General features: G+C 45.9%; 1 protein-coding gene and 1 long non-coding RNA gene across 3 annotated transcripts; both read right to left on the bottom strand.

Annotated features, from left to right (window-relative positions):
• Positions 1 to 7609: 7609 nt before the first annotated feature.
• GREM1 (gremlin 1, DAN family BMP antagonist) lies at positions 7610 to 20920 on the bottom strand. 2 transcript variants are annotated; one of them, XM_041746247.1, is made up of 3 exons: positions 20682 to 20789; positions 14314 to 14363; positions 7610 to 11501 (listed from the first exon to the last, which is right to left on the bottom strand). In XM_041746247.1, the coding sequence occupies exon 3, from the start codon at positions 11498 to 11500 to the stop codon at positions 10946 to 10948; it is 555 nt and encodes a 184-aa protein (XP_041602181.1). In that variant the 5' UTR covers position 11501; positions 14314 to 14363; positions 20682 to 20789; the 3' UTR covers positions 7610 to 10945. The 2 variants fall into 2 exon arrangements, with proteins under 2 accessions (XP_041602181.1, XP_041602180.1); XM_041746246.1 differs by lacking the exon at positions 14314 to 14363 and having other exon boundaries at positions 20682 to 20920.
• Positions 20921 to 22199: 1279 nt separating this feature from the next.
• On the bottom strand, positions 22200 to 25964 carry LOC121482071. The gene is made up of 3 exons (XR_005985512.1): positions 25903 to 25964; positions 25295 to 25405; positions 22200 to 22326 (listed from the first exon to the last, which is right to left on the bottom strand). It is a non-coding gene; the product is annotated as an uncharacterized LOC121482071 (long non-coding RNA).
• Between the last annotated feature and the right edge of the window lie 990 nt (positions 25965 to 26954).

Below are 26954 nucleotides of genomic sequence, written 5' to 3'. Positions count from 1 at the left end.
GACAGAAATGAGACATGGAGCTAATAAATAAAAGTCTTCATACTGAACAAAGAGCTCACCCGGCCTTTTTTTTTCACCCTCATAGAAGGCTAGCAGCTTCCTCCCAAAAATGTATAGTGGATTCTTCTCTTGGGAAACTTAATAGCTCCAGAGAAAAGGTCATCAAATATTGACATTTGGGAATTCCCCCAATTAAAAGGTTGCCTCACCACCAGATTAGCTTGCAGTGAAGGATTCCAGCTTAATAACTTTCCCAAACACAGATCTTCTCAATTGGCTTATTAGAGTTCAAATAAAATATACCACTAAGAATCACCAACATCTTAGGAAAGCCAGACGTTAGTACACACATCCATACCTAAGAGAGCCAGAGACAATATAGAGAATGGGGGTGGGGAGGACTGACAAAAAAAGAAAAGGGCAGCCCCGGTGGCCCAGTGGTTTAGCGTGGCCTTCAGCCTGGGGCACTGGACACTGGGGATCGAGTCCCACATCAGGCTCCCAGCATGGAGCCTGCTTCTCCCTCTGCCTGTGTCTCTGCCTCTCTCTCTCTCTCTCTCTCTGTGTCTCTCATGAATAAATAAATTAAATCTTTAAAAAAAGGATTACATCCATGAAACAAGAACAGGATATTATTTTATTTTTTTAAACAGGCTCTGCATACAACGTGGGGCTCAAACTCATGATCTCGAGATCGAGAGCCACATGCTCTACCAACTGAGCCAGCCACCCAGAACATTATTTCAAAAAAACAGAAGGAATGACAGAAACTCTTTAGAAACAACAACAAACCTGACTGCCTAAATTTAAAATTCCTGGGAATATATATGTTGTCAAACAGACTACCACAAACTTAGTGGCTTAAAACAACACACATTTATTATCTCACAGTTTCTGTGGGTCAGGCGTCCAGGCACAGCTTAGCTGGGTCCTCTACTCATGATCCCACAAGGCAATAATCAATGTGTCACCCACGACTGGGTTCTCACCAGAGGCTAGAGTGAAAAAAGATCCAATTCTCAGCTCCTTCAAGTTGTTTCCAAAATTCATTTCTTGCAGCTATAGATTCCTGGCAGCTTGCTTCTTCAAAGCCAGCAATGGAGAGAAACAAACCCTGGCAAGGTGGGAGCTACGCTTTCATGTGGTCACATTCACATTATGATCATATGCATCCTGTCCCCTGTGTCACATTCCACTTATGAGAAGCAATTTCCAGGTCCTAGCCACACTACAGAGAAGGGTATCATGCAAAGATATGAATGCAGGAAATAGAATACTTGGGGGAATTCCTTAAGACAACATGTAAATAGGGATAAGTGTGTGTGTGTGTGTGTGTGTGGGTGGGTGTACATGTATATATTTGAATATATTTTTTAAGAAAAGCAAATGAATGAAAAAAGATCAAATGCCTAACTCCAAGATCAATTTAACAAAGCAAACCTAAATTCAGCAGTCAATAGTAATTGATGATCATAACAGTGTATGATGATTGAGGTTAGCAAAATTTGCAGCACAAATTTTATAGCATAGAATGAGTGAAATGGAGAATGAACTCGCTGTCTTCTTTACCATAACACAATGTTAGCATTGTGTTATATATATATATATATATATATATATATTTATTTATTTATTTATTTATTATATATATAATTATATATATAATATATATATTATAATATATATATATATAATTAAAAGTAAGAAATATATATAATATATATAAAAGTAAGAAATAGAAAGATGGGGACGCCTGGGTGGCTCAGTGGTTGAGTGTCTGCCTTCGGCCCAGGGCATGATCCCAGGGTCCCGGGATCCAGTCCCACATCAGGCTCCCCATAGGGAGGCTGCTTCTCCCTCTGCCTGTATCTCTGCCTCTCTCTCTGTGTCTCTCATGAATAAATAAATAAAATTTAAATAAGTAGAAAGATGGATGAAATGGCAGAAGAAACAGCCATTTTCAATGGTTGACTCTCAGAAATGAGACTGAAGGAGTCAAGTAGAAGAGCTGGGACAAGAGCTGATGTTTTTCATCATAAGCCTTTGAACACTGTTTTTTTTGGCCCTTGTATCCATGAGTTACTTCAATGTGGCATCTTGCCCTCTCAGTACCTATTCCAGTATCCTCCTGGATTGTCTCCTATACTGTAGAGCGCAGAAAGCTAAACAGTTGCACTTCCCAAACATTCATGAAGTTAATGTTTATAATTTGCCCTGGGTTCCAACGAGCAGATCCATCACACTAGACCTGCAGGCAGAAGTAACCAACCTGAGCCAGCAACCATTCATAGGAATCCATAACGCCTGTCAAGCATGGGGAGGGAGTCATTGGGATCTTGGGCAGCTGGGCTGCAGTTTTCTCTTGAATGTAGGCAAACTCGGTGACTTCTTTTGACAAATAAGATAAAGCAAAAGTAAAGGTCTGCGGCTTTGAAGGCTAAGTCATGAAAGGTACCACGACTTCTTCGTTGCTCTTTCTTGATTTACTTACTCTGGAGAAAGCCAGTTGTGAGGAGCTAAGACCGCCAGCCGCCAGCCTCGTGAGTGAACCATGTTGGAAGTAGGTTCTCCAGCCTGTGAAGTCATTAGGGGCCTGAAACCTCTGCTGACACCTTGCCTGCAAACTCCTGAGAGAGAGAACCACCCAGTTGAGTCATTCCCAGATCCCTACCAGAAAATGTTAGATACCCTTGACAGAATGAGTACTGGGTGTTATACTATATGTTGGCAAATTGAACTTCAATAAAATATATATAAAGAAAATGTCAGATAATAAATATTTGTTGTTTTAGGCTACTGAGCTTTGACATAATTTGTTACAGAGCAATCTCTAGCAAATACAAGATGATTCATAGGTTGGCCTGACTTCGACATACTTCAATTCAGTAAAAAAATTCTTTCATTAAGATACCCGGTCCATATTTTGGCTCTGTTTTTCTGTGTGTAGAGACCTCATTCTTCAGACAGTTTCATCCATATACCTGGGAAGAAAGATGGCCATCAGCAGATTTTTATCTACAGGCTTATGATCCCAGAGGAGGGGGAAAAATCTTGTTTCTCCCGGCCTCTGTATGCAGATCTGAAGGAAGATTCTTATAGACTCAGTTTGGGTTTCAAGATCATTTGAAAAACCAACCATGGTGGCCAAGTTGAATGACTATTCTTATTTTCCAATATGGTCAAATGTCAAATGTCATCCCTATGCCTACAGAGGAAATAAAAACATACAGTGATAAGAAACCTTACTGACACCACAAGGAATGAGGGAAGGGTAGGTCCAAAAAAAAAAAAAAAATTTTAAGGAGAAGAGATGTAGGAAGTAAAAAACAATAGGTATCTACTTAAAAGCCATCCCAAATATAACCTCTGCTGTCACTGTGGTATAATAATAAACTTCTACATTCAAAATGTCAGTATTGACACTTGTGGAATGGAATTTCTGAAAGGTCATGAAGCTCATTTCTAATGGACTCTTGCTACATTGTTTAGTGATAAATACACATGATAGAGAAAGTGGTTTCAGCTATAAACATAGAAGACAGTAGAATTGTTTTGTGAGCATCAGTATCGAAGCCTTGTTTTTATGCTAACAGGGAACAGTGACAATAAGAATAATTATCTAAAATACTTTGAAATAGCCAATGATTTTAACCTCTGCCTGCTAAATTTGTTGGTGCCATAGGAGGAAATGGACTCAGGCAATCCTCTACTTGGTAATCCCCATCAAGCTCATAGGAGGAGGGCTAGAGCTGCCTTACTTCAGGCGTTTATCTGTTCCCTCTTAAGCAGTTTGCAACCATATAGAGTTAGGGATGCACACTTTGGTGATGAAACTATCAAGATATGGAAAGAAGAAATTGCTATCAAAGTTGAGGGTGTCGTTATTAACTGTGGCATGAGAAAGGATTAAAACTGAGATGGGACATAGGAGAGCTTCTGCAAAGGTTAGAAAAATATATATATTTCTTAATCTAATGGTAGTTATAAGGGTATTTGCCCTAGAACAATTCTTTGGTGTAAGTTTTGAAATCAGGAGGTGTCAGTCCTTCAACTTTGTTCTTTTTCAAGATGGTTTCGGCTGTTTTGGGTCCCTTGCATTTTCATATAAATTTTAGGATCAGCGAGCAGCCTGGGCGGCTCAGAGGTTTAGTGCCGTCTTCCGCCCAGGGACTGCTCCTGAAGAGCCGGGATCGAGTCCCACATCGGCCTCCCTGCATGGAGCCTGCTTCTCCCTCTGCCTGTTGTCTCTGCCTCTCCTCTCTCCTCTCTCCTCTCTCTGTGTCTCTCATGAATAAATAAAATCTTTAAAAAAAAAATTTAGGATCAGCTTATCCATTTCCGCAAAGAAGCCAGTTGGGATTTTGATAAGGATTGTACTGAATCTACAATAGAATTCTAATCCATGGGGACGCCTGGATGGCTCAGCAGTTGGGTGCCTCCCTTCGGCCCAGGGCGTGATCCTGGGGTCCTGGGATCGAGTCCCACATCGGGCTCCCTGCATGGAGCCTGCTTCCCCCTCTGCCTATGTCTCTGCCTTTCTCTGTGTCGCTCATGAATAAATAAAATTGTTAAAAAAAAAAAAAAAGAATTCTAATCCATGAACACAGGAAGTCTTTCCATTTATTTTGGTTTTCTTTAATTGCTTTAAACAATGTCTTATAGTTTCCAATATAAGTCTTGCACTCTGTTAAATTTGTTCCTATATTTATTCCTCCTTTTGATGCTAAACAAAGGAATTGGTTTCATTTCATTTTCAGGCTTTCTCATTGCTAATGTATAAAATACAATTTGTGCATATTGACCTTGCATCCTGCAATCTTAATATACTCATTTATTAAGCTCTTGCTTTGGTCTGAAAGGTGGTGTCCACCCCAAAATTCATGTTGAAATCCTAACTTCTAACACGATTGGTATTGGAGGAGGGACCTTTGGGATGTCCTTAAGTCATGAGGATGGAACCCTCATGAAAAGGATTGGTGCCTTATAAAAGAGGTTCCAGGGGATCCCTGGGTGGCGCAGCGGTTTAGCGCCTGCCTTTAGCCCAAGGCCCGATCCTGGAGACCCGGGATCGAATCCCACGTCGGGCTCCCAGTGCATGGAGCCTGCTTCTCCCTCTGCCTGTGTCTCTGCCTCTCTCTCTCTCTCTCTCTCTCTCTGTGTGTGTGACTATCATAAATAAATACAAAAAAAAAAATTAAAAAAAAAAAAAAAAGAGTTTCCGGAGAGATCTCTAGCCCCTTTCACTGGGTAAGGATACATACAAGAAGTCTGGGACCCAGAAGCCTGCCTTCACCTGACCATGCTGGCAACCTGATCTCAGACTTCCAGCCTCCAAACTATGAGGAATGATTGTTGTTTTTTTTTTAATAAGCTACCAGTTTTTTTTCATAAATTGTGGTATTTCGTTATAGTAGCCTGAATGGGCCAAGATAGCCCTAATACTTCTTTAGTGGATTCTTTAGGGTTTCTACATACAAGATCATATCATCTGAAAATAAAAATAGTTTGAAGTAATATAATGTGATAAGTCTTGAAATAAGTCTCTCTCCCACTTCATGGGATCTGTTGTTGCTGTTTGTTGTTTGTCTCTTTGTTTAGCAGTGACTTTTATGAATTAATTCGGTGAGGTTTGTATTTTGTGTTGTGTGTTGCCACTGAAGTCTCTGCTTGGTTAGTTTAGTGGTCAGCTAATATTTGAACAGCGATTTCCTGTAACACTTGGAACCAATAGGTCTCTCAATCTTTGCCAGGGGGTTCTGATAAATGTTGGGGACACACCTTCCATACTCAGGCAATTGACAGCTGGGCCTTAGCCTTCACTTCCTGCTTGTGCCGTGATGATCAGCCTGAGGTAAGAGTTTACAGTCCTCTCAGATTCTTCCTGAGCATGTAGAGAGCCCCGGGGCATGTCCACAGCCCTATGCAAACATTGGTCTTTTAGATATCCAGTACTACGTAGGAACTTTTCAAAGCCCCAAGGAAATCTCATTCCCCTGTGTTCAGCCTTTTGCTGCCCAGCTGCTATCCTCTACCTCAAGCAACCACAAAAATGATCAATTGTCTGTTTTCAACAAGGATTTTCACATTGGGCAGCTTCCAATCAGGTCAAATAAAGATAGCCTTGCAAGTGGTGTCTCCAGGGTCTGACAGACAAGTCAAATAACGACTGTTCTCTTCGTATTTGGCTTTGAAGGAACTCCAGTCCCATTCTACCCCACTCTCCCCCCAGGGTTGCTAGACTGCTGGTTTGCATTGCCACTGCAGCTGTTGGTTTTTCCGTCTTCTATGGAACTGAAGAAGGAGGATGAGAACAGGGCAAGTTACAATATCACAGTATTTGCTATTCCTACAGAGATTCAGCCTTTTTCTAGAATAAAGGCTCCCTAGACTGCTGCAAGCCCTTAGTTAATTTTCAGAGCTCTAAAATGTTGGTTCTGGTTGTTTTTGCCAGTTGTCATTGGATTGATGGAGAATTTTCAGAGCTCCTCGCTTCAACAGTTTTGCTGATATCCTACCATGTACTTTTTTTTTTTTTAACCTAGAATGCCTTTCTGTATCCGGTCCTACGACCCTGTTCAGACGTTGCCTCCTAGATGCAGGTATGGCTTCTCTGAGGACACTGTCTCCTTGGTACTTGCTGTCATATTTCCCCTCCAAGTCGAAGGAAGCCATAACAAAAAGACAGGTGGCAAAGAGGCTTTAAATGCTTTAGAGCTACGGCACCTGGTGATGCCAACTACAACCCCAGGGTAACCAGTCATTAAATGTGAATAATCAAGAGTTGGATCTATCTTTAGAGTATTGTGTTCTGTCCTTAAAAGAGTAACTGATATAAGTTGAAAATATCACAATTTTGCATAGTGCTTAAGTGCATAAGTGTTGCAGTGAAACCATATGAGTTCACTACCCCTAGCAGCGATACTAATGGTATACGTACAATATACAAAGATTGTGGGAAACAATTCAAATAAAATCTTTAGCACAGAGTCTGGCCTAAGCACTCCAGACATAGTTGCTGGGATTTTCATCACCATTGTCAGAGCACAGATACCTAGTAGAAATCCTGTATTGTTTGTCCAAGTAGGAAGGGACCTCAGAAATCTGCTAGTTCAACTGCAAAACCAAGACAGGAACTTCCTTTACCTCACACCCCTATGTAATGAGTTCTAGCATGTGTTTTCATACTTCTAAGCACAGAGAGTTCACCATCTCAAAGCCAGCTCATTGTGTTGATGAATCACTCTCATTATTATCTCCCTTCTAGTGAGCCCCAAATCTTTCTTCCATTTTTCCCTTGAACACTTCAAAATAGAGGTATCATCATTTCTGCATGACAACTCTTCCATGCCTGAAAGGTTCACAAAACCCTTTCCAGCTCTTTTTTTTCTAGCTCTGGGTCAGAGGCTGGTACTTTCCATTACACACCGACTTTCCCTCACCTCTAACTGCCTGAGGTGTCCTACTGAAATCTTAAAGGTCTAGTTGGAAGAAATAAATTCCCTTTGAGATACAAGAAATCTATTTATCTCTTTTCTAGCTCCCGTCCCATGACAAGTGAATCCTGTTCCACCCTACCCTGTGAACACTACCAGTTAAACACACACATGCGCACAGAGAAGAGTTTCAATTTATTGGTTGCTCTTTGGGAAAGGTTGCTCTTTGGGAAAGGTTATATGGAACATAATTGGGATTAAAATCAAATTCTAGTTACAGATTCATAAAACCTTGCTTTAAACCAAATCAACTCTTATGAGGCTATTAAATCCCCCTCATCCTCATACATAGCAAAGTAACTCAATCATAGTCTATATAATCCTCTGTTGTTTTTACGTGATTAAAGCACACATAATACATAATGCAGTTGATATTAAATATCTTGAGAATGACAAATCAATAGGACTACTTCCACTCTTAAGCATTAACTGGTCATTTATATAGGTTCTGTACATACACTTTTCATTTTAGATTTTCTCCTTAAAAGGACTTGTGAACTATTCATTATTTTCTGCTATTTGTATACACACATCAAAAGTCTTCCAAAATAACATTTAAAATCTTTCTTAATATTGCTTCAGAAATGTTAACCTTTAAGGAACATTCAATTAAAAGAAAAAAAAGTTCAGGTCCTGACTCTGTAACACATGTTCAGATGTGTCAAGATCTTATTGTTTCCCTCTGACCTGATAAAAAGCATCCAACAACATATATTGTGCCAGTTTCTTCTTTGCTCAACTCAGAGGAAGTCAAATAAAGGAGAAAAAAATGCTCAAAATCACAGTGACCAAAGGATTTGAATTAATAATTACATTAAATAACCATAACTTTTTGTTTAACTATTCACATTCCACACAGTGGAAATTATCTTTTCCTCCAGATTTTTCATGTACATTTTTAACAACAACAACAACAACAACAAAAAACAAGTTACAGACTTGTAGGATGTGTGTTTTTCTCTTTTAATGCCAAGCACAAAGAGTACATCATAAAATTCATATTTGGTGTTTGGCATCATTTTAATAGGAAAGATTGAGATCACCGATATCTTTCCATTAAAAATTTCTGCTGTAGTAATGAAAAAAACATATTTCTTCATCGAAGACTCCAATACAATATGTAATAGATATGGCACTTTCAATAAATGCTGTAAGACACACCACACTTTGCTAGTCTTAATACAGGCACAGTAAGAAAAGCAGACGTTTCCCTCTCTGGCTAGCGCTGGGTACTTTTCCAGGGTAGTTATGCTGCTGATTAACCCAGCGAAGTTAATTTTGAGGAAATTCTCTTTACTTAAGCCAAATCCAACTTACATGCAAGACTGTGGTATGAGCTACTAAAAGAAGATTACTGCTGCCAACTTAAGTCATCTCTTTTTAACAAAATTGCATGCTTGTGGCAGAGTTAAAACAACAAGAGAAATTCAGTGTCTCTGGTTCTAAATGTCATTTTTCCTCTCTAGTGTGGCTTTACATATTCAGCTCCTTCCCCTTTCTTTTCCTCTTCCCCACCCTCAAAATTCTGGCTTAGTATTTGTGTGCTTAATTAAATCCATTCTGCATTTTATTGTTGGAGGATGTGGATGATAGAAAAATTTAGGGCAGGGGCATACAGTGTATACGAAATACACAGACCGTGTGTTTGGACAAGTTTGCGTAGGGTGGAATCATCAGTGGTGAGTTCAGAAGTTTCAAATTTTGACCCAGTAGTTTGGGTGTCCAAGGTAACTTCTGCCTCAAAGCATGGTTCTGGCTTGGTCATTAGACGGGAGAGCGCTGCACCAAAGGAATAAAAATAAGATACAGACAGCCTCTATAGTGCAAGGCTGGAGCCTTGATGGGCAACTAAAATGCTAGTCAATGGTGTGTGTTTCCCATATCACACAACTTGCCTAGTGAGGATGAGAAGGCACAAGGCAAAAACAAAACAAAACAAAACAAAAAAGTGTTTTGGGTGTGGGAATGGGCTCACACAGAAAACCTCAGGCTTAAAGAGAACAGATTAGCCAAATCCAAAATGCAATAAAGTCCACCGACCCCACTCTAGATAAATCCTAAGCAGGGGTGGCCAGGAGCTGGAGTTTAATTAGAGGAGGGGGTCCACCGGTAGGTTCTGACTGGCAACGTGAATCCCACTGCCAGTAGAGAGACAGCGAATGCACAAAAATGCTTGTTTGGTTGGTTCTTTTCCAAATGTTCTGATTTCTTAACTAGGGTTTCCCATCAGACCCTGAGGAGGCAAAGGAATAAGGGGAGGATGCATCCCTTTTAACTCTTCCCAGGCATTAAACTACTCCTTCATCAGAGGCAGTTTCCTTTATTTCTTTATTCTCCTTGGCTCTCCAGCTCTGTCTCCTACCAGTGGCTAGAACAAAAAGGCCCAGGATATCCTGGTAGCTCACATGGAGCAGGCTCCAGGCGCTCCCGCCTTAGCCGGATTCTTCCCTGCCAGGTGCACTGGGCAGAGCCACAGTCTCTGTAGGACAGGTTTGTGGCTCTCAGAAGCATCACACGGAAATAACTGGCAAAGCGGCGATCACATCCAGGCAAGAGGAAAGAGACCAGGGCCCCTTATGAGGTGCTCGCTTCCTCCCTCCCCAGCGGGCACAGGGGGCTCTGAGCTTCATCTATGTCCCCCGGGGGGTGTGGAGCTGGGGGGTCCCCTTGGTCTAGCTCACTCACTTGGTTCTGAAAATAGGGGTGGTCAATATTTATGTTCAAAGTTTGCTCTTGGGGGGCAGCCAAGTTCAGCAGATCACGGGGACAGCCGGGTGATGACTGTTGGGCGCCTCCATCTCTCGTCCATTTGCTTAGTGTCCATTAAACGTCGAGGGAACCGTGGGGACGCGCCGCTGTGCTGTGCTTTGGGGCGGGCCCTGCAGGGCTGCGCCGGCCTCTCCGGGTGGGAGGACCTCCCCAAAGCCAGGAAGGGTGACCATCTATGGTCCCCTGAGCGGAGTTAGTGTCCTGGCAGGTAGGGAATTGGAAGAGTCGCCGAGATCCTAAGGGGTGGGCTGGGGAAGGGAGGGCGGCAGAGAGGGACGGAAGACCTTCTCCAGTGTCATGCGGCTGAAGCCAGGTCCCTCGCCCCAGAGTAGCCTCTTCCACCAGCATTCGTGGGGTGGGGGATGGGGCTCTGGTCCCAGGGGAGCCCCGGTGCCCGTCCACCGGCCCCACTCCTCCCCCCACCCCCCCCCCACCCCCGGCTTTCCCTGCCGTCCTAGGGAAGCCGATGTGTCTACATGATAGGAAGTGCCCTCCACAGCGTCTGCAAACCCCCAAACACCACGCACACGCATGCACACAAACTATGCACTAGCAGGCTCCGGTCACACGGCAGCTGGTTGTTCTTCTTGCCTGTAGGTTTAAGGCGAGGAGGGATCAGGTCGCTCAGGTCTGGCTCAGGCCACCCAGGGCTGCATCCCTAGGACAGGCTGGCTGTGCCTGGCTTAATCCAGATCGATGGATATGCATCGACACTGCTTGACGCGCGTGACCCTCTTCTTCTTGGTGGGCGGCTGCAGCTCAGGGCAGTTGAGCGTGACCATCATGGTGGTGAATTTCTTGGGCTTGCAGAAGGAGCAGGACTGAAAGGAGCCTTCCTCCTTCCGGATGTGCCTGGGGATGTAGAAGGAGTTGCACTGGCCATAGCAGAAGCGGTTGATGATGGTGCGGCTGTTGCAGCCTTCCTCGTGGATGGTCTGCTTGAGCGGCTGGGTTTTGCACCAGTCTCGCTTCAGGTACTTGCGCTCGGTCACATGCAGGGCCTCCTGGCTGGACTCCAGCACCTCCTCGCCAGGCATAGCCGTGCCGCGCCCCTGGCCGCGCCCCCGGTTCCTGGAGCCCGGCTGCTGGGGAGACTGAGTCTGCTCCGAGTCATTGTGCTGGGCCTTGTCTGGCGGGGGGATGGCACCTTGGGACCCCTTCTTTTTCCCTTCAGCAGTGGGCAGCAGGGTCCCCAGGAGGAGAAGCAGGGCTCCCACAGTGTAGGCTGTGCGTCTCATGCTAGTGGAGGGAAGCACAGAGAAGACAAGGATGGACAAGTCAGAGAGAACAGTAAGAGTAGCTAACGCCTTCTCAGGCACGTGGTAAACACTTCCTGGAAAATATTTCATTTCCTCCTCACCAGATCTTGACAGATCAGGTATTATTAGTCTTGTCATCTGCCAAGCCATCAAGCCACAATGACGTAGCCGGCCCAGGGTCACCAGTGAATAAGGCAAGAGCTCAACGGGGGCCTGTCTCTCCACAGCATGTTCACCCCCCGGAATCCCTTCCTGGCTGCTGACACCCATCACACCTGGCTCTATAGCATGGTCACTTCATTGCATTTGGTCTTGTTTTATGCCAAATTACCTTCGCACCTCCCTGGGGAAACCAGTTTTCTATTTTGTTTTACAGCAAGACAAGCAGCTTTCCTGTCCAGGCTTCATCAGCCACAAAAGGCTTCCACTCTTTTTTTTTTTTTTTTCTTTTCTCCCCAGCAAGCCTGAGCGCTTCCTGGGTTGTGCCTTGTTCGGTTGGTTGGATGCTTAGGGGAAGTTTGTTCGCTGCTGCCAGGAGGGAACCCCAGGAGGGGAATGGGGTTGCAAGGGAACCCCAGGAGGGGACTGGGAAGCAGCTGACCCAGGAGGAGCACTCAGCAGAAACAACACTGGATGCGGAGCCCAGATGGACTGCAAGTCCCAGACGGACTCCAAGTCCTAGGGCGACAACCTGCTACCTGACCTGGAGAAAATCACTTCACGTCTCAATAAATGGCTTCTTGGAAGCACAGGTACACATGCTTTATGTCCCCGGACAGGTTGCTCACACCAAATCTGATGTACAAACAGGAGCAGTCTGAGAACTGACCAAATGTGTAGCAGCACGGCGGACAGAACAAATTCCCTTACCACAAAGATCACACAGATATTTATTATATCATCCAGTATATCATGAGGTACATTTTTCTACTTTTAAATGGTGACATATGCCATTCGTGTGTGGGGGTGCACATGCGCATGGGTAAAATCTAGAAGGTAGAAAGTGGCATAAGGAAACATGTATGTGCAAATATTTATATTAATAAATGCTATGGACACGTTGAGTAAATGAATTATAGTGAATTATTGTGGACAGGCCTGGAGTTAGACATGGATCAGAAAGGCAATGAACAAGGGCAAAAAAAAATCCCCAGATAACTGGGGGAGGTGGAGGGAAAAGTGACCAAACAAACAGGAAAGCAAAGATGGGGAAAGAAAAAAAAAATGGGAGAGAGGACTGTAAATCAGAGAAAGGAGAGATAGTCTACAGGCAGAGCGATGAGCGAAGGTACAGCACATAGAGGACAAAGAGAAGCCCCAGGATACTTTTTATTTTTTTTTTATTTTTTTTAAATTAATTTTTATTGGTGTTCAATTTACCAACATACAGAAAAACACCCAGTGCTCATCCCGTCAAGTGTCCATCTCAGTGCCCGTCACCCATTCCCCTCCACCTCCCGCCCTCCTCCCCTTCCACCACCCCTAGTTCGTTTTCCCGAGTTAGGAGTCTTTATGTTCTGTCTCCCTTCCTGATATTTCCCAACATTTCTTTTCCCTTCCTTTATATTCCCTTTCACTATTATTTATATTCCCCAAATGAATGAGAACATACACTGTTTCCAAAATCTATAAAGAACTTATTAAACTCAACACCAAAGAAACAAACAATCCAATCATGAAATGGGCAAAAGACATGAACAGAAATCTCACAGAGGAAGACATGGACATGGCCAACAAGCACATGAGAAAATGCTCTGCATCACTTGCCATCAGGGAAATACAAATCAAAACCACAATGAGATACCACCTCACACCAGTGAGAATGGGGAAAATTAATAAGGCAGGAAACAACAAATGTTGGAGAGGATGCGGAGAAAAGGGAACCCTCTTACACTGTTGGTGGGAATGTGAACTGGTGCAGCCACTCTGGAAAACTGTGTGGAGGTTCCTCAAAGAGTTAAAAATAGACCTGCCCCACGACCCAGCAATTGCACTGTTGGGGATTTACCCCAAAGATTCAGATGCAATGAAACGTCGGGACACCTGCACCCCGATGTTTCTATCAGCAATGGCCACAATAGCCAAACTGTGGAAGGAGCCTCGGTGTCCATCGAAAGATGATGGATAAAGAAGATGTGGTCTATGTATACAATGGAATATTACTCAGCAATTAGAAACGACAAATACCCACCATTTGCTTCAACGTGGATGGAACTGGAGGGTATTATGCTGAGTGAAATAAGTCAACCAGGATACTTTTTAAAAGGCTAGTGCAAGCACCTTGCTGGTGAAACTCTCCCAAACCTCAAAGAGCAGGCCATCACCTGGGGGTATTGTTAAAATGCAGATTCTGATTCAGTAGGTCTGCTTTTCTAACAGGCTTTGAGTAGCCAGGCCTGCAGCGCTTGCAGCCTTGGAACACAGAGACAGTTATTCGGATGTGGAAGGATTTTCTTTTCCAAGACAGCAGCTTCAAATTCACAGCCTCCCTCTCAGGCCATCATACCAAATGTGACCTGAATCTTGAGGCTTCCACTCCCCTTGCTACTCCCCAGCTGTACCCTGAGGCCCGGTGAGCTCTGAGCCCACCCCCTCTGCCCCCCGCACCCCCCCCACCCCCCGTGCCCACCATGGTTCCCAACATAAGGGCACAGCTGGGGAGCACCCATTCCCCTGCTCTCCTCTGTACACCAGCATTACATAGAATAACCACGAAGTGCAATTTAATAGTGACCTTACCACGATCCCCCGAAGGAAGCGTACACGTTGGCATGATTAGCTAAAGCAGTTACCTTTGAGAGCCCAAGGCAGTGTAGCATCTACATTCTCTAAGCAGCAGTCCCTGTAAGTAAAGACCATGCAACCCTAAGGATAATGTCAAATGAAGATAATTAAAGATTAATTTTAAAATACCCTTAAATGGCACCATTCCTCCCACATTAGCCTAATACTTTTTGGGCAAGTTTAAGTTTGGAACTGATAATGTGACATTTAGCTCCCGTGCTTTTGACTATAGACTCCCTGGCTTCTGTCAGTTTATGTTACAACATCCCTGTTCTTTAAACAGAGCCCTTTTTGCCTCAACAACAACAAAAAAATTAATTTCCTTGTTTTGTCTTTTTAAAAAATCGCTCATGAGAAAAGTCCAGTTATAAAACAGTGCTGATTTTCTCCAGAGACCAGGATAGCTTGAGCCTTGACAGTTCAGTCTCCTAGGCAAATGTATTCGAGTTTGAGAAGCTTTTACAAGCTTCTGCTATTTGTTCAACTGGGGGCCAAGATCTAAACTAAAATCCAGTCTCTGCCCATTTCAAAGAGGAGCACATGAGACAACCCTAGGCCTACACCCACAGTCTTCCCTCATCCCTCCTAAAAATGGCCCCAGGGACAATTCAGCCCTCCCAGCGCAAGACCTCAGAGCCCAACATCACAGAGGCCAATGTGAAGCTGACTGGGAATGTACTGTCTGCATACGACAGTTCGCGTCATAAAGCCATCCCCTCCCACAAACATCTGTCCAAAAAATGCAATTTCCTTTCTCCAGACCAACACAGGACTCTTTTATGCTCAACTTTTCCTTCCTGGCATTTTCACATCCATCATCAGATACCTAGTCTGAGAGTCGGGAGGACTTATTCATCACCTTAGTCTCAGTGCCTGGCACAGAGTAGGTGCTCTTTTGTTAAACAAACGCTTGTTAAGGAACCGCGGTGATTAACAGTCTCCGTTTTCATTTTAAAATCCCTCATGTTAAAAAAAAAAAAAAAATCCCTCATGTGTGCCAGTAAACAACAGAGCCTAATTCAATCTTCGTGATTGCTGACTTGCAGTACAGCAAACTCCTTCTAACCTAGGGAGCACCTTGATACTGGTCTTTCTTTTTTTTCCTTTCTTTCTTTTTTATTTTAGGAACACTTAAGATATCCACTACTTTCTACCTGGTCCCACGCAGAATGCTGCAGGCTTTATTTTCTAATTGAAGCCACTGAACTTACTCTGGCAGAAACCAACAATAAAGCATGTAGTACATTCAAAATTAGTCCACTGTGGTTTTCAGTTTTAATTTGGACAGACTTCTTGTTCCTATGGGAGCAAGCGAATGCCATAAGCCAAAGGGGTCTAGAACAACAGGCTATTTTCTTTTTTTCTTTTCTTTTTTTTTTTTTTTTAAAGAAAAGTACATTAAAAAAAAGAAAAGCACATTTTTTGCAAAGTAAGATTTATTAGGTGGGGAAAATATTATAAAATGGTTTTTCTTTTTCTTTTTTTTTTTAAAGCTACTTTTTCAAAGATCTTTAGTGTTTATTGTGAGGCTTTCGAATTTTTAAACCTTGCAACTAGTTATTTGGAGAAAAGTAAAAACCAATGTCAGGAATCTCAACACAGACCTTAGTTAAAGGACAGTGGTCTCAGAAGGACTCTGCATATTCCATGTGAGTAAGTTAGAAGGTTTGGAGCTGGACTGGCACTAGAACCAGGGCTGTGTCAAGTCACTGCGGTCAATCACCCAACCTCCACCCACACACACCACAGACTGGTGGGGATTACTCAGGGAGGGAAGAGGGACTGTTTTTGCTCTTGAAAAATAATTTGCACTTTGTAAATGTCATAAGCACGGAGGAAATCACAAAGATGTAAATTGCTTGAGGACAGTTCTTTTCCTTATCAACACCTCCCAGAATGCCTCGTTATAAAAAAAAATCAGTCCAGGGATCCCTGGGTGGCGCAGTGGTTTAACGCCTGCCTTTGGCCCAGGGCGCGATCCTGGAGACCCAGGATCGAATCCCATGTCGGGCTCCCGGTGTATGGAGCCTGCTTCTCCCTCTGCCTATGTCTCTGCCTCTCTCTCTCTCTGTGTGTGATTATCATAAATAAATAAAAAAAAAAATTAAAAAAAAAATCAGTCCAAATGCTAATCAAGCCTTGGGTTCCTATGAATTATTCCCACGTGCCAGAGCTGCCAAGATTTTTGGTAATTTGCATTCATAAAATGACCCAATCACAGCATTAAACTCGAGCTGCATTTTGTGGGACCAGAGTGCATCAAGACACCCACAAAGACCTCCCTATGTACTCACTGCAAACAGCATCTTCTTTTCAAACCCTGCCTCAACTTCACCCTAATGCAGGTCTGCTTCTCCAAGAAACATGATCGTATTTTTGTGGTGAGCTTTCTCGGCAATTGTTTTCCATCAGCAAAATCCACTCACTCCTACCTTTTTTCCCTTGATGACTGTCTTCCCCTCCAATCCACTTGTCCCAGAGTACACAGATATTCTCAACAGTTCTTCTCTACTGGATGCTTTCCTTCGGGTTTTCCTTAGTGATCAAGAGGAAACGTGTGTACTCAGGCTAAGCCACATCAGCCACCTCTGTCCTATAGAGATCATGCTGATTTATTCCAATCTTCACAAGGCCCAAAAGAGCACAATCATCTAACTCTAAGGAATCAGAAATAAAAATGCTCTGGGTGACCTGTATCCAATATCCTCAACATCTTGGGAAAGTTTAGGCCAACTCCTCTTGGTGCTCTTCTTGCTGTATTTTTCATTTTAGCTAACCAACCTGCTCATAATCAGTTAAATGGAGTGCTGAGTGGGAATTACGGTGAATTGACAATGGTCAGCGAGCCAGAGGCCTACGCCTGAACATCTCTGATCGACTTGTCCTGAAGAATTAAGTTTTAGAAAGATGTTTAACAGGCATGACATCAAATTATTTTCCCAGTAGAAGAAGATAATGAAAGTGACAGCAAATGCTTTAAACTCAAGCCAGATTTCAGAATAATCTCTTCCTTTTTCTTGGGACTAAATCTTTGAGAAGGGAAAGGTTATTTTTAATTTCATCTTTGATTTTTAAAAAGATAGCCTTTAGAAGTTAAGGAGAATTTCATAAGAATATACTGGGGCGATTTTTTTTCCCCAGACAAGCTGAATCAAGAAGATAAGAAGAATGACTTGCTGGCAAACTAGTAAAGGATAAAGTATCATCCTGTACGAGTCACAAGACCCTAGTTACAACCTCCCTATTCAGAAGACCATTCAAGCTAAATCAGGCTGGCTGCCCACCTCACATACAGGCACCACCAGGTAATTAAGTATCTCAGGAGCAATATGCTCTCAGGAAATTTGTTTTGTTGAAGTGAACGCACACAATTTTTTAGGTCAACAGGAAGCAAGTTAGAAAGTAGTAAATATTCACCAAGTGGCACCACCGGGAGTCAATCTGTAGGTTCTGTATTGTAATGCAAGATGCGTGCTAGTCCCTAGGTGTGTGGAATTTGGGAATTAATTTCAGACCCACCTTGTAATATATATCTGGTGCCATATGATGTTACTGCCTTCTCCCAATACCACCACTAATACCAAGAGTAATCTTTATTTTTGAATCCTTAGCATGCATGGCATTGTGCTACATTCAGACCGTATTTTATAATTTCTTTTTCACGATATAACAATAATATTGTCCTCCTCTTATCAATCAGGGAATGGAGAGTAAGAAAAGTGAGGAATCTGCCCAAGGTCAGACAGCTTCGCAGCTGGAGAGTCAGGGTTTGAGACCAGTTCTGCGTAGTCCCCAAACAGTGTCTTTACCCACTGTTCAGTGGATACTTGGCACAGTACTTAAAGAGGGATACATGAACTTGTTTCTAATGCAATACAGTTTGAAGAATATTATAAGTCAAATAATTATCTATATCTAATTTGTATCTTCATGTTCACATGTGAAGAGAAAAAACTCCTGTCGTCCCAGGAATTACTGTTGTACTTTGCATTTCTAGGAGCATATGTTAAAACTAAAGAAAATTCCTTGCAGATGTAAGACATGGGCTGGTAACACTTGCCTGATCAGAGCCTTTCAGTTGGATGCTACAGTTACCTCGCTGTCTGTCCCCCAACTTTTCTTTACATAAAAGCATTAGGTTTTCCCATTAGTCCTTAACTCTCTATCCTAGGACATGCTCCACAGCTTTGCTGTTGATGAGCATTTCTTCAGAAAGGGGTCCATGGCATACTATTTCTTGGCCTTTTTTGACTTGTAATATATATATTTTTTAAGATTTTCTTTATTTATTCATGAGAGACACACACAGAGAGAGAGAGGCTGAGACACAGGCAGAGGGAGAAGCAGGCTCCCTGCTGGGGGGAGCCAGATGCCGGACTCAATCCAAGGACCCAGGATCATGCCCTGAGCTGAAGGCAGACGCTCAACCACTGAGCCACCCAGGTGACCCCTCACTTGTAGTATTTAATGTTAGGAAGGCAGGCAGCTCTTATTCAAAGATGTGGGGACATAGTAGGTTTCTACTGTTCTTTGTGTAATCATTCACATAAAGACTGTTAGCAAACTAGGATTTCCTATAGATTGTGGGTTACCAAAAACATCTCACTCAAAATGGACTTTTAAAAAGAAAATAGGAAATCTGTAACATTACAAAGTTTATGAAAGACTTTAATTCCAATGACCTGAGGGTTAAACACGCACAGAGCAACTCCGGTTCTAAAGAACCCCTCAATAATTAGTTAATACTTCAATTGGAGACTCCAATTTATCCATTGATAGCAATCAAATCACCTACTGTTGTTGATTTGGGTGTGCCAGGGAGGAGATGAGGCTGTAGTTTTAGTATCTTTCCCTTGTTGCTTTGCAATGTGCATCTCTTAAAGATCCCTGCCGCCCCCCACCCCCGCCCTTCCAAAAAAGAGAAAAAAGAAAGAAAAGAAGAGCAAAGGAAAGAAAAGAAAAAAGGAAAGGAAGGTTTGGGGACTGGGACACTTTGGGGTGAAAGGAGACTCTTCACCCTGGGCTGGGGGTTATCTCAACCTCTTCTCTGCTATTTATTTAAGTTGTGTGTACAGCCTAAAGGAAGCCACCACTCTGGGGTCCCCGGGACAGCTTAAATCCCCGTGACCCACTCAACACAATAGATCGTTTTAATCATCTCGGGTCCTGGCACCAGCTCTCAAAGGGGAACATAAACACACGCGCACACCGCTCAAACGTGCTTTTTCCAACAGGAGATCCAATTACCTGCCAGGGGTCGCCCCTCGACCCTTGTGTCATTTAAGGAGAGATTTTAGCCCCTACGGTTGAGGCTGCATCTCTGCGTGGGAGTGCTGGGGTTCGAGGTCCACGGAGGAGGAGGAGGAGGAGGAAGAGGAGGAGGAGGAGGAGGAGGAGGAGGAGGCGCAGCGGGGTTCAGCCCGGGGCCCACTCGGGCCAGCTCGGGGCGCGGGAAAGACTTCCCTGGGGAGGCCTGGGCAGCTCCTGTGTGCCCCGCCACGTCCGCCCGGGGAGGGGGCTGTCCCCAGAGCCTCCCGCGGGGAACACCGGGCAGGGGTGCCCCCAGGGTGCCGCCGGGGTCCGAGGGCGATGCCAAGCCAGGGCCGTGGCGCGTTCGCTTTCCCAGGCCCGAAGCCTACGGACGGCTCGGCTCGGCCGCCCAGGTGACAGCCCCTCCGCCCCGCCCGGCCCTGCGAGGGGTCGGCGGCACCGAGACTCGGCGGGGCGGGGGGGCCGCTGGGGCGCAAATTAAGGAGCATCCGGGGAGGGGGGCCCCGAACCCGGGCCGGGGCGAGGCGCGCGTGCGGCGACCGACGCCTGGAAGAGCGCACGGAGCGGGGCGGGAGCGCAGCCGGCCCGGGAGGGTGCGGGCGGGTGCGGGGCGGGCGGGTGCGCGGCCGGCCCGGGAGGCTGCGGACGGTGCGGAGGGTGCGCGCGGGTGCGGGGCGCTCCGCGGGCTCGCCGGCTCCGGGGCCCACCCGTCACCCGCCCCGCGGCCCTGTGGGCGCCCGAGCCTCCGTGTCTCTCCTCGCGCACCGGCCGGCGGGCCCGCTGCTGACTGTCGGATCCCCGGCCCCGCGCAGGGTCGCGGCTCGGACGCCGACCGGAGCCCGCACACGTCGCGAGCCCCGCGCCCCGCTGAGCCTCTGGGGCCCGCTCCGCGCGGCTGGCGCCGGGGTCCGGGCATCGCAGGTCCCGGCTGCTCCCGCGGCGCGTCCACCGGGCTCGGGTCCCGGCGCCCCCTCCCCAGGCTTCCCTGGCGCACGGCGCGGGGGGCAAGCACCGTCCCTCCTCGGCACCGGCCACCCGGGAAGCGGGCCCGGCCCTGCGCCCCCCCCACCTCCGCTCTCGCTCCCCGACGGGCGCCCGCGCTCACCTGTCAGCCCGGCGGGTCCCTGGGCCTGATGCGACCGCGGCCGGAGCCGCCCGGCGTGGCGCGGGGTCAGCCGGCCGGGAGCGAGGCGGTCCGCGGAGGGCGCCCCGAGTGCCGGGCATCGCGCCGTGTCGGCCTTAAATGCCGGCGGCCGAGCTGGGCGCCCGGGGCCGCGCCTCTCCATTGGCCAGACGCCGCCGCCGCGGCCGGACCCGGCATCCGCCCCTCCCGGGCCTCCCCCGCCCGCACCCGCCGGCCCCGCGGGGTCCCCCCTCCCGCCTCGCCTTTGTCTGCGCCCCCGCCCGCCCGCCCGCCCGGCCGGGGAGGTCACCCCGGGAGCCGCGCCTGGAATGCACAGCAAATCACATTTTCCGCTCCCGTTGGAGGGGGAGGCGCGGAAGGAAACCCCCGGCCCGCGGCCCCTCGTCCCCCCGCCCCGGGCCTGGGCTGTTCTCGCACCAGCCCCGCTCGGCCTGCGCCGGCCCCGCAACGCGCTCGGTGGCGGCGGCGGCTCCGCAGGGCCCATCTCGGCGGGAGCCCGCTGCCCGCTGCCCGCGGGATGCTCCGGGAGGGATGCTCCGGGAGGGATGCTCCGGGAGGGATGCTCCGGGAGGGCGGCCGCGCGGCTCCGGGGCTTCGAGGGCGCTGACCCCCGCGCCCCCCGGCCACCCGGCTCCGGGCCGGCTCTCCCGGCTCAGACGCTGACGCGCCGGGCGCAGAGGGAACGGGGGGGGGCGACCGAGGGGACAGCACCCTACAAGCACCCTGCCCCGTCCGGGGTGCCCGGCAGGCCGGCTCCGGGCCGCAGGGAACAATAGCCGCGCGGCCCTAGGCTTTCCGCGGCGCGCCCGGGGTGCTGACCTCGGGCAACGGGGCGGGCAGGCGCGGGCGCGACCCCCCGAACGCGAGACCCCACCTGGGGATGCGGGAGGGCCGGCGCCGCGCTCCGCATCCGCTGCCGAGACCCCAAAGGGCAGACGTCCCAAGCGCCTAAATACGTTTCGAAAGATGAGCGGACACTCTCGTTCGTTCTTTGACTTGAAAATCGGTTCCGCAGCGAAGCCCTGAATTCCGCGGGCCCAAGTCCTACCCGTGCAGAAACCAGCCCTGCCGCGAGACCCGCACCCCCGCCCCACCAGCCAGGTCGGACGATGACTGGGGGCGGGGGGCGGAGGAGAAAATGGTCACAGGAGGAAATTTGGAGGTGCCTGTACTGACTAAAGCAAAATAAACAAAACAATGAAACCCAACAAAAGGTACTTCTTAAAACAGTCGTGATTGAAGCATTTGGCTAAGAAAACAAAACCCAGAATAGCTTGATTTTTTCCCCTTTAGGCAGTCACTGAGGGGAGGCCGCAAGAAACACTCAACACCTACTAGATACTCTTAAGGACTCGAAACCATTTTTTTCGAAATAAAGGGAACAAGGAGGAAGTCTGCATTAAATCAGTTATCCAGAAAATCTTCATCACGGTCATGTTTTGTTTGTGCGATCTGCAGTTTCTGCCCATAAACTCCGTGCTGCACTTTAAATTTGGTTTCCAATGATTTTTTTTTTTGGTGAAATCCTCCCACGAGCTGTAGTTTGTAGTTGCTTGCAGAATGAGAACACTCAGCAGGGCTTGAAGATGGACCCTGGGGGAGTGAGCTGTAGGAGACAGACGTGGTCAGAAATACACAAAATGCTTAGACCGTTAGCCCCCTCCAATCTGTAGAAGCCAGTTGTTCTCTCTGGGTATAAACTATTCCCCCCCCCAAAAAAGAGCATATTTTAAAGTGCATCATTAGTTCCTTCTATTTTAAAATCAATAAATTTTCATGCTTATTGACCACACAAAAAAAATAAAAACTCACATAAACTGCCCCAAATGAAAATGCATAGTCTGAGCTTACTTTTTGAATTGGAAGTAACTGTTCTGGAGCCCTGACTCTGTGGCTTGCTATATCTTAATCTACCTCTGTGACTGCTTCTTTCTCTGTCTAGTAAATGTTGTTGAATTCACTGGGACCCCTCCTAGAGAGGCTTCTCAGACCACAGTCTCTGTAACAGAAACTCTCCTGCCCCTACCCCACCACTCCACAACTCTATCCCATTTCACTTCTCTTTAGTGTCACTCCTCTCTCCTGCCACTACAATGGACCCTTCATGAGGGCGGGGACTTTGTCTGAAGTGGTCACTCAGATTACACCAAGCTCACAGAATACAGGGTGCCTAAAACAGATTTAGGATTCAATAAAGAGCTGTGAACTGGGAATGTTCTGCACATGCCCACGAACTAGGATTAGCAACCCAGTTGAACACTGAGGCTGTAACCGTTGTGAATATGGTAAATATGGGCCCTCACCTCACAGAGATTATAGTTGAGCATATTTGTAAATATTTACATAGATAGCCAAGCTTTTGGCCTATATTTGTGTTTCCACAGCTCTCAACCAGTCATTGCAAACCATTATCCAATCAGGGTGAAGGCATAAGAGTAAAAACTATTCAGGCCTCTTTAACCATAATTACATAATTGAAACCTGCTCTTAGTAAGACGGGGGAAAAGTAGAAGGACTCCATGGACTCAAAGTTAAAATTTTCAATCTGAGATGCCTAAACAGTGATCACTAAGTGATAAGTTCACCTACAGAAACTCCTTTCAAATTACTTTGAGGCCATTTTGAGAAGGGTGGGTTCTGTTCAGCTACTGGTATATTAACGGAGAATCTATTTCTCTTGTTTCGCTCACCTAGCTGTAGCAGTTTGTCTCCATCTAACTCCCAAAATGCCAAGAGGGGTTTACTCTTCAGATTTGGGGAAGAACCTTGAAGGCCTTTGTAGGGAAGTTTTGCTCAAATCTGCAGAAAATTGTTCAGCTAATTGCAGAGACTAGGTATGGCATCTTGCATTGGGTTAAAGAAGAAAAAAATGCCCTTCACCCATTTCGAATGACCTTGTATGCCCTTCCTAAAGGGAAAAAAAAAAATGTGATGATGAACTTGACAATGGACAAAAAAAAAGATATTTGCAATGGCCAAATAACAGCTAAATGATTGGTATCCAGAACAGATTTCTCTTTTATGTTAATAAGAAAAAAACTCCCCAAATCACCCAATAGCAGTTGGCAAAGCGCATGCCTGAACACTTCACAAAGGAAGAAATCTGAATGGCCAATAAGCATGAAAAGGCACTAGATTATCCTAGTAAATTGGGAAAATGAAAACCTAAATAAAAAGATGCCCTTGCTTAGCTCACAGATTGGCAAACATTAAAGTCTGCCAGCATCCAGCATGGAAAAGGGTATGGGGAAGCAGGCACTTAAGTGCACTGGTAGTGAGAGTGTATTGGTACAACTACCTCAGAGAGTAATTTGCCAAATTGTGATAAAATTCAGCATGCCCCTTGTGTACCATTCAGCCATTCTACTTAGGTAGATACCTTACAGGGCTTGAGTACACGTGTGAGGACTAGAATTGTGTTAGCACTTCCACTGCAGTATCATTTCTAACGATCTTAGAGTCCATGAACTGAAGTGGGAGAAGGCATGAACAATTATTTTGCTCATATAAAAAATGCTACACAGCTACTTAAAGGAATGGACTAGATTTCTATATTTCAACACGGAGCTCAAAAACACAGTGATGTTCTCAAGGGGTCAAAGCAAGTTGCAAAATGGTGCAAGCAGTATGACACCCTATGCATATTTTATAGTAAACGCAAAATAATGGTATGAATCGTCCACGTAACTATACGAAAGATAGATTGCAACCTAGACTTTGATGGTGCCTACCGGAGTGCAGTGGCAGAGGAGTTTGGATTGGAGAGGGAAGCAAAAGAGATTTCAACTTTATAATGCTTTCTAACTTTCATCTTAAAAATCTTGGAACTAGTATGACAAGATGTTGACAATTTTCATTTCTGGGTGATGGGTACCTGGGTATGTGTCAGATTACCTTTTTTTGGCATTTTAGAAATTTTTTTTAATTTCTCAAAACTAAAAAAAAAAAAGAAAAAAAATCTGGCCTTTCTATCATGATTTCAAGAGTAATCTTGATCCTTACTTGGACACTGAGGATCTTTCTCTCCTGTGTGTCCTCTGTAATCAGCTCCAAGCAAAGTAAGCATGCTTTCAGAACACATACAAATCCCTACTGATGTTTATATGTCAGCTCCTGGCTATGCACCTTGCCGTCTGCACATAAGCAGTAAAACATTGACCAGTTTCCAGTATGTGAACAATGTGTGTACACGTGAAAATTCTGAACAATGCCGCCAAGTACAAGCACATGAAAGAATAAATTGCGCAGACCATTTTAATACAATTGGGACCTAATTCCATACAAATATTTATAGTGTACACTATATGTGTAGTGTAGTATGAAAAAGGCAAAAAGCAAAAACAAACAAATTTACAAATTAAAAAAAAAAAAAAGGAAAAGGCAAAAAACATAAAAGTATGGATGTGGTCCTTTGCAGTCAATATATAGGCCCAGCAGAAAAAGCACTGAACTTGGAGGCAAAAAATAATAATAATAAATAAATAAATTTCTGACTCCTTCGTAGGAAATGAGTGCCCCTGGGTTAGATATTTAAACCCTCTGAGCCTACACTCAATCATCTGTATAATACCTACCTCTGGGTAGAAGATGGGATTAAGTAAAATAACCTCCGTGAAAATGCCAGACACATAAGAAACACTTCATAAACAGGAGCGACTACGTGGATCCTAGAGTGTAATTAGGAGCTAAAAACAAAAAGAGTGAAAATGTCGTATCAGCGTGGGTCAGGCCTTAGGAGTCTTTATATCCACAGGGCGTGAAGCACTGGATGGCCCCTAAGGGATGGAGAGGGAGGGAGGTGAGGGCGGGCGGGAGCGGATGGAGGACTGCAGGGAGGAAGGGAAGGGAGGGAGGGGAAGGGGGTGGGAAGAGTGAGATCCCCTCCGGTAAAGGGCCCAGCAACTTCTCTCTGCTCCGCAGATGGCGTGGGCACCCCAGAGAGGGGCACAGGCGGAGCAGCAGCCCCCCTGGCTCCCTGGCCTGCTCTGGCGCAGGTCGCCGTGCCCAGCCTGTGATGGGGCAGCAGCAGAACCCGGGGAGCGGGGAGGAGCCGGCCGTGGAGCTTCCCACCCGAGGCTGCTGGCAGAGCCCTGCGAGCGCAGCGCGGCGAACGCGGGTTTCGCAGCAAAAATTCACGGACCCGGTGCCCACATATAAGGGACCTGCCGAAAGCGGCGCCCACCTTCGGCAGCAGGGCTGCAAAGTTTCTATTTGTTTTCAGCTCTTCCATGCCACTTGGCTCCTAGAAAAAAAAAAAAAAAAAAATCGAAAGGGACTTTAATCTGTTGTTGATTCCCTGCTTCCCCTTAGCGCTTCAACAAGGCTGTGGCTCTTCATTTTCTGGATCTTTTAAGGTACGCGCTTTCCAAGAAAGGCTCATTCTGCTGCAGTTTTAAAATGCCAGTGCCTTGGAGAAGACCTGCTGGAACGGCTTAGTAAACTGAAGGCCTCTAGGTTTTACCTCATTGTCTTTGGCTGCCCTGCCCCTTCTTTTGCTTTTAGCTTATTCAACTCATTTCCAGCTTTTGTTCCCTTGAGATCTCTGCTATTCAGTAGGAGCCACGTGGTATGGTTTACCTTTTCACTTTTTTGTCCTTTTTTTTTTAAGGCAAAGAAGCTTACCTGTGATTTTGCTCTTGCCATAACTGTACTAAGAAGTCACTCGCCCTGCCTGGTGTCTTTTAAAAAGATTTTATGACGTCGGGGCACCTGGGTGGCTCAGCTGTTGAGCGTCATGAACCCGGGGTCCTGGGATGGAGTCCTGCATCAGGCTCCGGATACATACACTCTGCCTGTGTATCTCTGCCTCTTTCTCTGGGTCTCTCATGAATAAATAAATAAAATCTTTTTTTAAAAAGGATTTTATGACATTATAAATATATGATAAACTCCTCCTAGAAAACTTGAAAAATAGAGACAGAAAATTAAAATCTCCTATAATCCCATAACCCCCAAATAACCACATTTATGCGTATATGACACACATACGATCCATGTATATATACATATAGATTTCCTTCCAGCCGTATGAAGTATATGCACAAATGTGTCTTAAAGTTGGCTTTTATTAACTACTTACTATGGACGAAACACTAGGCTTTGCCTCCCTACCTTATCTAACTTAACCCTCACACCAGTCCTATGAAGGTACTATTATTATTTGTGCTTTTTTAAAGATGAGGAAACTGATGTCTGGGGGGTCATGTCACTGTCTCAAAAGCACACAGCTGTATA

The sequence above is a fragment of the Vulpes lagopus genome, chromosome 2, assembly GCF_018345385.1.
Source record: "Vulpes lagopus strain Blue_001 chromosome 2, ASM1834538v1, whole genome shotgun sequence".
Classification (NCBI taxonomy): Eukaryota; Metazoa; Chordata; class Mammalia; order Carnivora; family Canidae; genus Vulpes; species Vulpes lagopus.
Note: the sequence above shows the minus strand (reverse complement) of the source record. Positions and strands in the feature narration are given on the sequence as shown.